Here is a 12514-nt window from a genome sequence, read left to right on the forward strand (position 1 = left end):
AAAAATAAAAGGCATGACATATATCTAATACTATAAATTGAGACTAACCCAGGAAATACAGGAATATAGTATTCCTAGTTGAAGCTCACTTCCTACTGCTGTGACTTTAAAGACCAGAAATTGTTGGCTGCTCTAACCAGCCAAACCTGAGGCACAATGCTTCACCTGGAAAATTTACCAGGTTTCAAGACACTTTTATGAGTAACCATATAGCCTGGAAATTTTAACTCTTCACTCCTGGCTCTTCTGTTTTGACCAGTTCTTTCCCTGAACCAAATGCCTGCTACTTCAGGCCCTGCAACATAAGTATGCTAGGGTGAGAATGCAACATCATTAATCTGATTTTTACCACTCAATTCCCCTTCATTGTCAGATTCTTCCCAAAGGAAGGTGTTTGAAAAGCTCTGGAGCAATGATATTAATCTCTTTTTGAAGTTGAACTTAGAAACTTCTGCTTATGTAGGTGTATTTTGGGACACAGAGGCAGCTGGATTTTTCTCAACCCTGCAGGGTTCCAAATTATGATACTCTCAGTCAATTTATATTGTAGGATACAAGCAGAGTGAGTCTCTTTTGGTATAACTGTGTTCCCTTGTATCTCTGCTTACAGACTCTCTAGCTCCAGCTTAAGTGTGTCTCCACTGTAGTACATTTTTGAAAACAGCAAGATTTAATAAGTACCTGCCAACATTCTGAATTTTATTCCTCCCATTCACACTAATGAAAAAGATTCAGTTGATATGTGGTCAGGATGCCAAGGATTCCAATGGCAAGCTGCAGTTTGACCAGCTGTTTTGCTATTTCATTTCAAAATGCGTTGGTTTTCCAGCCGAGGTAATGAAATCCTCAGTTTGCCTCCATCGTCTTCTCCAGAGTCACCTCTACATTTTAAGTTCTGTTATTACAGCTCCCTTTACTCTTTAAAAATTACATTAGTTAGTGCACTTAGTTGCAAACAAGAGTTCACTCTGCTTTTTGCTTAAGAGGATTATTTCATAGACTATTAGGTTGCTCAAGAGTTTTTGGAGAGTCCAGAGCATAAGCCTCTGAAGCTACTGTGCAGGATCAAAGTCCAGTTACATCATGTATTTCCTTCAAGAAAATACCATTGCCTCCAGTGATCCATGCCTTTGCTCCTCAGCACTAAATACCTAAAACTTTACATCAACTACTAAAGATTCCACTATTGTTGTCAAGGAGACAAAAATAGCACTCATCATTTTGCTCAATTTTGAGTTCAGATATGGCTTTAGTGCAGGTCAAACACTACACCATAGCTACAGAATGTCTGGTAATATGAGTTGTCCGGCTTCAGTCTTGAGAAGATGAGGAACATAGGGAGAGAAGGAAGCTGGACATTTCCTCTTAATGACTCTACCACACTATCTTAAACTCTACTTTTTTGCGAGTTGCAAAATCCTTGTATATTTTCCAATCATTGAAACAGCAGCTCCACTGGTGTCTTTACTCTGTGGGGGTTAAAATGTGGGTTTATTTTAGTTTAAGAATGAAACAGAATGGAAAACATTGCTTACATTTTAATATTCCTCAAAATAGCTTTTTTGGGAAGGATAAATAAAAATAGGAACTGACTAGTCCCTATGAGAAAAATAAAACAGTCCAATGTTAGTTGTTACAAATGTTAATAATGTAAGATAACAATAGAGAAATCTGGCTGGAAGTCTATACACTATACAATCCAGCTTTCCCATTTCTGGATATTTACCAAAATAACACAAACACATTAATTTGAAGAGATTTAAAACTCCCATGTATGCAGCAACATCATTACAATAGCCATGAATTGATAATCTAAGTATCCTTTGACTTAAAAATGGGTAAAGAAGATGTGGTATATGCACATGATGGAATACTATTCAGCTATCAAAAATGAAATTCTGACATTTGCAATAGCATATTTGGACATAGAGGGTATAATACTTAGTGAAATAAGCCAGATGGAAAATAATTACTTTGTGATTTCACACATGGTATATAGAGAAATATTTTAAAAATAAATATACTTTTGGACTATAAGACAAATCATTGGTTACCAGAAGGGAAGGAAATAGGTAAACTAGGTAAAATCAGTCAATTGTATGGCAAGGGAGAGAACTGGACTTCCAGTGGAGAGCCTAATGTAGTATATATACATTGATTTGAATTTTAATGATGCACACCTGAAATTTATAATATTTAAATAGTTACTTCAGTTAAAAAAAGTAAAATTCTAAATTCAATGTTTATTTCATTAAAAATGAAAAAAATTGAATCAATGAGGAATGCAAAATCACACTAAATTTATAAGAACACATTAAAGTGCTGAATGCATTCATGTAACATATATTTTGATATTATATAAAGCAAAAGTTTGGTTGGTTGAATTATCTAACCTCACTAAACCTCAGTGTTGTCTAGCGTACTAGTAGCTGCTTGATAAATAACTGCTAAATGGGTGACTGAATTCATTGATGGTGATGTATGGATCAGGACCTAGTAAATGAGAACCTAGTAAGTTAATATAATAAAAACAAAAGCAAGCCAAATTAATGACAAAACTGAATAGAAATGTGAGCAATGTTTTGGAAGGTATACTTGCACCTAGTAGAGAAGAGAGCTATTTCTTTTATTTATTTATTTATTTATGCAAAAACCAGGGTACAGGCCAGATGCGCGGGAGGGTGAGAGGATTCACCAGAGACAGCGGGGAACAGAACAGGTAGACTGACGAAATACACTGCTGAGGGGAGTAGCAGGCACAATGCGAGAGGTCTGCCAGTCCATGTAGGACCCTCGCCAGCTAACTGGTATTGAATTGGTGCTGCAGAGGCTGCGTGTGGACAGCTTCACAGTGCTGTGCTCAACCGCCTGCGCCACCAGGGGAGGTCCAAAGAAAGCTATTTCTATTAGAAATTTGGAAAGATAGTATTGTCTCTATTCTTGCTACATAATATATATGTAATGTTTATATAGTGTGAAATAATATATACACAATGCATGATGTATATGCATATATGTGCATATACACATATATGTATATGCACATATATGCACATATGTACAAAGATAGGAAAAGTTTTATATGTGAGTATACATATTTATGTATATGTTATTACTCTCTTCAATAGAATATTATTTGTGTATATTATTAACAAGCTAAACAGCCTTTATTAGATAACATAGTCTCAAAATATTCAAAATGAGGCAGAGTATTTTATATTAAATAATGTTAGAAATGTTTACTAATCTTTATTATCTAGACAGCACCATTTACTGTAGTAGTTATTGCAGCTAAAAAACAAATTAGGTCTTTATCTCCTAGAACTTATAAACTCTAGTGATTTATTTTATAGACAAGGTGGCAGTAGGGGCTTCTTTTATTTTTAGTTCTCTTTGTGTTTGAAGTCAAATCCAAAATATCTTGGATATTTATGTGACGTATTATGTAAGTCTTATGTAAAGCACCTTACTGCATATGTTTTCTTCTAGTTTTTTGGTTTCAAGTCTTAATAGTCAATCCTCGAATCCATTTTGAGTTCATTTTTGTAGATAATATATAAAATAGTGATCGAGTTTTGTACTTTTGCAAGTTTCTGTCCAGTTTTCCCACCACCATTTATTTAAGAGAGACTTCCATTTCCTCATTGTATATTCTTGATTCCCTTTTTATAAATTAATTGATCATACATGTGTAGGTTTATTTCTGGGCTCTCTGTTTTGGTCTGCTGATCTGTGTGTATGTTTTTATGCCAATACCATGCTGTTTTTGATTCCACAGCTTAGAATAGAGTTTAAAATCAGGGAGCATTATGAGTCCAGTTTTGTTTTCTTGAGATTGCTTTGGCTATATAGGGTCTTTTGTAATTTCATACAAATTTTAGGATTTTATGTCTTTTTGAGAAGCATGACATTGAAGTTTTTTTTTTAAAAAAAGATTTATTTATTTATACAAGCACTGGGGTACAGGCCAGAGGTGCTGGGGGGTGAGAGAATTCACCAGAGACAGAGCAGGAAGCAGAACAGGCAGAAAGACCGAAAACACCATTGAGGAGAGCAGTGGGCAAAACATGAGTGGTCTGCTGCGCCATGTGGGTATCCCCCTGGCCAGCTGAGAATCCAACTAGCACTCTAGAGGCTGCAGACAGCTTCACAGCACCATGCTCAACCCGCTGCACCACCAGGGAGGCCCACCATTGAAATTTTGACAAGGATTGTATTGAATTTGTTGATTGCTTCGCGAGTTTGTAAATAAATTTTGTATCATTTGTCCATTTGGTGATCTGGTGGCCACTATAGATCCTTTCTCAAAATGTATTTTTAAATGCATAAAATATTTATAAGAAAGTCAGTGACATATAAATTTTTAGTACAGTAATATAATTTTAAATAATAAATCAAGTTTCACAAATTATTAATGTTGTAAAATGTAAATATAGAGAACATGCCCTCAAGATTTCTGACCTATATTTGATTATATCTCATTCAATTAAAGGGAATAGGATATAGTGACAGGATTTACATGCCCTCAAGATTTCTGACCTATATTTGATTATATCTCATTCAATTAAAGGAAATAAGATATAGTGACATAGGATTTCCTTATTAGCATTATTTAATTCAACTTTCCTTCAATATTCCTGATACCTGTTCTGGGATGAAATGAGTCAATGAGGAATCTCATTTCTTTTTATTATTTATTTATTTTTTTAAAGATTTATTTTTACAAGCACTGGGTACAGTCAGAAGCGCAAGAGGGTGAGAGAACTCACCAGGGCGGGGAACAGGACAGGCAGACCGGACGAAACACACTGCTGAGGGAAGCAGCAGGCTCAGCAGGAGAGGTCTGTTGTGCCATGTGGGACCATTGACTGTGGCCAGGGATGGAACCAGCACTGCAGAGGCTATGGGCAGCCTTGCAGCCAGCGCTCAACCACTGCGCCACCAGGGGAGGCCCTCTCGTTTCTTTTTAACATACTATGCTTTTCTGGATTAGGTATATTTTAACTAAGTTGATAACATCAATCACACTTAAAGTAATATTAATGGTTAACTTATCCACATTTATTTTCAGTGAGTGCCATAACTCCACAGATCGAATCAAAGTCAGAGTATGGGATGAAGATGATGACATTAAATCCAGAGTCAAGCAACATTTTAAAAAAGAGTCAGATGACTTTCTGGGACAAACAATTGTAGAAGTGAGGACCCTAAGTGGAGAAATGGATGTCTGGTACAACTTAGGTGATGATCTTTATATGCTTATTTGAAAAAAACTTACATAAATTTCAATATATATCTATAAATCTTACATAAATCTCAGTATATATGTGGCAAGCATTATTTTGTCATGTAGGTAAAAATAACCATTCCCTTTGTAGAATATTCTGTGATATTCTGAGGACTTAATTTCATTGGAAACTAAGGGTATTATTAAATTCAAATAATCAAATTCAGTGTTACTGAAAGATGTAATTTGAGATGAAAAGAAAAGTCTTTAATGCACTGGGTATCTTTTAGGAGAAAAATGTTATCCCTCTCAATATTTAATTAAATATAACTTTTAAAACTTTTACCAAATATGTGAGATACAAGTAATACTGTCAATAATAAATAATGCAATTAGTAATCTTATTTCTTTCCTTTTGGTCACTTAATAAAATGAAATTTATGAAGTTTTTTTTTTATTCTCAATAAAGAAAATACATATTTTAGCTATCTTTCAAATTGTATAAATGTAGACTTTAGTTGGCAAAAGCAAGTGCATATATGAACTTATGATAAAAATGTTGAGACAGTTTCATTGGCATGATTTTTTTTTCAAATTATGTTTATTGAAGTAAAGTTGGTTTACTTCATTGTGTCTGCTTTCTGGATTATAGATTTATACCTCTACTAATGTATATTTTTACATCATACCCACCACTAATGTCCTAGTATTCCTCCACCATGTTCCAATGGACCCACTCCCTCCCACACACCCACCCACACTCCCTCACCCTCTGTTGCCTCAGTTGTGCAGAGTTGAAGGGTTTATTATTGGTTTAATTTGACCCTTTGTTTTGTTTCTCTGCACTCCACATCTAAATGATTTTTAATTGCCATTGTGTTTTGGTACTTATACATTACTGGCACAAAACTTGTTTACATCAGTTGTAATCATTGCCCTCTTTTATTTTGTTCATTCATGCTAGCTGTCATACTGAAACTGTCCTTCAGTCTATGGAGAGGTAATTACCATGCAAAACAACATGTAAGCTTTTGCACTTTCCCTGTTTCTTGTTTTGTGCCCTCATTGCTACTGTGTAGCCAAGAGAGAGAATGAACACTGAGAGGCCTATTACATATTAACAATAAAAAAAAAGTAGACATTCCATAAGAATAAAGGCACCCTCTTGATTTAACCTTATCTATTATTGCTAAAAGCAGATATGTTTACAAAGAGGGTCAATTAAAAGAGCCTCCAATACTGACTCTTTTGTGTCTCAGCTTATTTTTTATTTGTGAAATGGGTCTCTTGCTCCTTTATTTTGGGTGTCAAGTGTAGGGCCTCTGTCTATGATCACACTACAAATTTTGTGACACTGCTTTTCTTTCAAAGCTTTTTTCATATTGGACATTATTCATTCACACCTTAGTTGACTGAATGGACTTCCTATTTATTCCATTTAAATAAGCAGTTAATCCAACATCTATAACTAAACACAGACTGTCAATTATAGGTCTTTATGAATCACTGAAAAAGAAAATTATTAGCATATTTTTTGTTGTTCTTAGGCAGAGATTTGGCTCATATTTTCAAGCACAGAAAGAAAAGAACCTGTGCAGTGGAAACTTTCAGGTTAAATACATTTCTGGTTATGTTTATACTTCAGTTGTCTTGCTTTGAATTGCCCAATAATTTCATTGCATAAAGTGATCAAGTGCACAGATATGTATATAAGAATGATGGGTTCTTTGATTAAATTTATCAATTTAAAGTGTCATATAATGCGTTTTGACAACCAAAAATTAAACAATAGGCTCATTAATGTAAATTGCATTTAGAGGAATCATTGATACCTAATAATAAAGCCTAACCTAGAAAAAAAAAAAGCCTTTTAGTCCCATAAGCTTTATTTTAAGCTTTTGAGATCTTGTAAGAGAAATAGGGTGTTGAAAATAAGTTACTGATTGCTTTTTGCTTCCTCAGAGAAACGGACAGATAAGTCAGCTGTATCTGGGGCCATTCGGTTGAAAATCAATGTGGAAATAAAAGGAGAAGAGAAGGTTGCTCCATATCATATACAGTATACATGTTTACATGAGGTAATTAAATTTTTTTAATAATACCTAGAAAAGAAATTGTTGTTAATTATGGATTGTGCAAGAAGATATTTGGTTTAAAAACACAATTGAATTAGGTTTGTGCTGTTGTTCCTATACTTCTTACTCTGTACTTAAGTACATGATGTGCTAGGATCATGTAGCCCATGTATATGATACCGGAAGAAGTGGTCCTCTAAAGAGTGTTTAGAAACAAGCACATGACACAGGCATTTATAAATAATTGAAAAACACTATATGAATAAAGTAAGCCAAGTTGAATTACCATTTCTTTTCATGAATGCCTGATTTCATAAGGCATTCATTGAAGAAATGAGTCATGACATACTTAGCATTTTAAATATACAGTACTTTACAAGGAGACAATCCAAATAACAACTGTTTAGGACAACTCTGAGTTAGCGCTCAGATTTTACTGAATTTAAATTAAGCTTATTGCTTATAAATAAAAATCTTAAAATGCCTGATGTGTCTCACATTTTGGAAGCCAATATAATAGGCAGCAATCTCTTTTTCTGTGTACAACAAAGGATTTCATAGACATTGAACCCTCCTTCATTTTCACCATCCTTTCTACAAACATATGTTAGAGAGTATCAGAATGTAGTTACCCAGCCAAGGATAGTAGAGAATACAGTCACTCCAATGGCAGGGCCTGTTTGGCTTGGAAGGAGGTAGAGACCTTCTGATTTGAATCAAAGGACAGATTCACCAGTTCCCTTTTGTGTCTCAATGTGGACACACAGACAAATAATCCTGAGTCTTTATTGGGGATGCTTTACATCTGAGAATACCAGGTGAAGCTGAGGATTGCCTCTTTCACCATATTCAAAATAGCAAAGAGAATTGTGTCTTTCTAAAACAGAATAAAATAACGGAAACGATTTTGGCTCTTTGTACATGATTTTTCATGTATATACACACACACACACACACACATATATATATATGTATATGAAAAGTGATGTGTGTAATTTTTTGCATATCCATTTTATAAAGAAAGAATGATGTACTGCATTTAAATCATTTACATATTACAAAGTAATGTAGTATCTAGGCTTAATTTCCTAACTGCAGTCTGGCCAGTGATATTCTTTTAAGATTAAATTTTCAGACCAATAAAAAGAAATTGCTTGATTTCCAGAGTTGGGAAGCAACTTGGACTTAAAGCTGGGCAGAAAAGATTCAGGATCAAATGAAGAGTATTATGCTTAGCTTAAGAACCAAAAGTAACTGAAATCCTAGAAAAGTTCCTTCAGTGTACCACACTGCATCCACATAGGAGTTACTAAACTTGTGAGATGAAAAAAGGAGTTGTGAGTAGTGATTTCTTTCATTACAGTCCATTGGCCTGGTTTCTACCATATTATTGCAAAAGCCTACTAATTTTATTATATGACTAGATTCTTTATTAACATAGGCAAAATTACATGACTCATCCAGTCTATAATTTACTCAGAATTCACAAGTGCAGAATATATCCTAGCATATGGGCATATTTACATGGAAAAACTTACCCTAAAATGGTTTTGTATATGTGAAGCATTTGAATCATTGATTGTATATAGACCCACACATAAATGAAAGCAGAATTTACATAAAGTTTAGATGAAGTAGAATAAAAATCCTAGGAATTCCTATTGCTTATAGATGCTGATGAAACATCAAATGCAAGTGTAATTTACTGAAAGTTACAGTTAAATATTTCTGGCCTATTCTGAGGAATTATTGAACAATTGAAAACCACTTACTTTTAGAATCTGTTCCATTACTTGACTGAAGTGAAATCTAATGGTGGAGTGAAAATCCCAGAGGTCAAAGGGGATGAAGCCTGGAAAGTTTTTTTTGATGATGCTTCCCAAGAAATAGTTGATGAATTTGCCATGCGTTATGGGATTGAATCCATTTATCAAGCTATGACGTAAGTACTGTAGACCATTTATATGTTAAAAAAAATCTCTATTGAAACTTAAAGGAAAAAAGGTAAGCATTCAACTTAAATGAAATTTTGAGTAAGAAAACAACTAAATTTGATGTGCCAGTTTGGTGTTGGCTACCCTTTTATTTTGATGAGGTTGAGTTTAGACTGAGTTCAGATCTCGCTCCCTATTAAATAAAATTTTCCTTGCCCACATAACTTTGTACAGTACAGTTTTGCTTTTGCAATTCAAAATTCACCATTTTACCAGAATAAAAATATTCTTTGACAACATAATTCCTAAAAAATAATTGCAACCAAGATATGCCATCTCTGTTTACTATCTATTGGCTGATCATAAGTTGTTAATTCTTTAGAGAAAATACACATGTCCATTTTATGTCAATGTTAACCCTTTGCACTCCGCTGTCCCCTCTCAGGGGACATTGGAATTCTAGCATATCACTCGGATGTCCCCTCTCAGGGGACATTACGGGGAATTGAGTTATTTCAACGCAACTTTTTGAGACATGCATGTTTCCCTGAAGTTTTATCTTGAAATGGCACAAGAAATTAAATCAAAATATCGTGAAATTACTAAGATATATACAAGAAATGTCAGCAGGTTTTGTGTCGGACGAGAACGTGAGATGCGTGCTCACGACGGTCCAAGCACTTCGCGACGCCACTTGAAAAGAGCGATAAGGGGAGTTTGTAGAAGAAAGGTCGGTTTTCGAACATAGCGCACACTGTATAGTGAGATATATAATTACAAATAAACAAGTCTACATCTGGAGGAAAAGATTTTCAAAACTGAGCTCATTTTGGTTTGAAGCTTTGAGCAGCGCACATAGATCTAACGAGGAGAAAATCGGAAAAGTGATTCTTTTCTTAGTGAATAAATTGGTGAAAGCTATTTTGGTAAATATCATCTTGTCAGTTAGTAATAACAATTAGAAATTTTCAACCCATGCATTTATTCATATTTTTATTAGGCAAAGCGTCCAATCACGAATGAGTCTCATGACACAAGTGGTAGTGAAGATGAGCTCCAGACAGACCTCTATACAGACATGTCAAACATGCACTAATCAGCCTGCAATGCGTATTGGGGAGTGTTACAAAACTTATCATACTGTACAAAATTATAAACAATAAAATATTGGTTTTTTTTTTTGCAAATATACATTCCTCGATGTCACCCAATTCATATAAGTCCAATATCATTATAATACGTTACTTGGTTCCAAAATTATACTAAATAATACAAGGGTCTGTAAATGCATGTTTCCGCCGCAAAGTAGCGTCGTCAAGTACCTGGTAGCCAATGTCCAGAATGGTTCGGAGTGCAAAGGGTTAATATAATGTAAATTCATGTTTAGGAGTGACAATAGAGTTACTTAGAGGAACACTTGACTTCTCTCCAAGACTTTACAAACTGAAATCTTGAATCAAGCAGTCACCTTTTATTACTGCTTTCTAAAAAGTTCTAGGTGCATGATGGAAACTCAGTGAGTATTTGTAATTGAGTGAATCAGAAGCAGAAATTGTTACTTAGAATTACTTTTATTCTCAATGTACCTTGGCTTATCTCTGCATGTCAGAAGTTTTCAGTAGTCAAAAGTAAGCAAAGTGCAACGGAAATGTTTAAGCTATTATAGGTTTCTTCTTTACCGTTTATGCTGTATTTAAATGTCTTAGAGCGTACCTGTACCTCATTTTTCTAATTTGGGGAAGGTATGGAGTATTGACATTCTTCTCTCAGGGGTTGAAATACAACTGTCATTCCTTTAAACCATGTTTTAAAAATGGTGCTTTTGCAGTTGAACTTAACCTACTATTGACCAATGAATTATTTAACTTTTTAGTGCACAAGGGAGTTTAGTTTGTTGGCAAATGGATTATTTAACTTTTTAGTTCACAAGGTAGTTTAGTTTAGAAGGTAAAATTTAGTTTACCTTTTTTGAAGCTGAATTGGTGCAGAAATAAAGGGGAAGTGTATTAAGTCATCGTCTGGTTGTACATTATTAAATTTTCCTCTTGTGCATTTCATCTAAGAGGAAAACTAAATCTGTTTTGCTGGTAAATATTCTAAACAATAATGCCAGAATTCCCCGTCTCCAGGTTACCTCCTACTTACTGTAAAGACTCTCTCCTTTTACCACAGACTTTCTTATATCTTTTGTTTTGGAACATTTAGGAGAAAGAGGAACAGGATTGCAGTTTTCCTGTTTCAATAAGTGATTGATCAAACACTTTGGAGGTTTGGTTTCCACATAGCAGATGCAACCATCCATCAATAAAAAAGCAATTTACCAAGTTATGACAGGAAGAATGAGCATCTGTGCACTTTTAAAGAGTATTCCATTCCACATTATCTTAACTCATGAGTTCAGGCATAGAGCCTTTTGCATCTTAATGTGAGGAGCCCTTGATTTTTATCTTATTTATGCAAGTATATATATATATATATATATATATATATATCCTTGATAATGTTCTGAGAGACCAACTCTTCACTTCTGAAAACATACAGGGAATTTCATATCAGGCATTAATATCATCTGGAGATGATATTTATCAAGAAAATATACTTTATTAGAATATTTAATGATTCTTTCTTGTATTAGAAAATAAACACATTGTCTTTCACAAAGCTGTGTTTCTGTTAGACTATCGTCATGCTTCCATAATAACAAAATAGGGGAAAGAATTAGGAATTTAGTCATTTTTTAAAAAACCTTGGTGTGTTTAACTGACAACCTATATTTTGGCATTGGTCATCTAAATTTAATTCACATTTGAACTAGAACTGCTAGGATACAGTTTACTTTAAAGCCACTAGTATTTTTTAGCTGTTTCGTTTGTAGGTTACTTCTGAAGAAGAGTGCTGTTTAATTGAATAATACATAACTTTAAGAATTATGTACAGTGTAATATGTTCACCATGTGCCAGGAACTTTTCTAGGCACTGAGGATGTAGAAGTTAGTAAGAAGTCAAGATGTAGTCTCTCATGAAGTCCAAATTCTAAGTGCTGGAATCCTGTTCTGATTAACTGTGAGGGCCTATCCAGGACAATGTGGGTAAAGAAGATAGCCCTCCAGTGAGCACCTAATCTAGGGGGATGAGGAAGAAGAAATTAAATAACAAGTTAATACAGTAAAGTTATACACATGGGTGACGTAAGAGCAGAGACATGGAGGAACCAAACCCAGGCACACATGAGGAGAGGCGTCAGAGGACTGCTAGACAGCTATAGTCTCGTTATACAT

The 12514-nt window shown here is 34.4% G+C and overlaps 1 protein-coding gene across 1 annotated transcript in view; it reads left to right on the forward strand.

The window, feature by feature from the left end:
• UNC13C (unc-13 homolog C) overlaps positions 1-12514 on the forward strand; it is a gene marked incomplete at both ends in the record, with an annotated part of 463147 nt that overhangs the window by 201772 nt on the left and 248861 nt on the right. The window contains 3 exons of the mRNA XM_084241221.1: positions 5072-5241; positions 7190-7305; positions 9081-9244. Coding sequence (XP_084097347.1) covers positions 5072-5241; positions 7190-7305; positions 9081-9244 — 450 coding nt within the window. The remainder of the gene's footprint in view (positions 1-5071; positions 5242-7189; positions 7306-9080; positions 9245-12514) is intronic.

Source organism: Talpa europaea, assembly GCF_964194135.1.
Source record: "Talpa europaea genome assembly, chromosome: 8".
NCBI classification, from domain to species: Eukaryota; Metazoa; Chordata; class Mammalia; order Eulipotyphla; family Talpidae; genus Talpa; species Talpa europaea.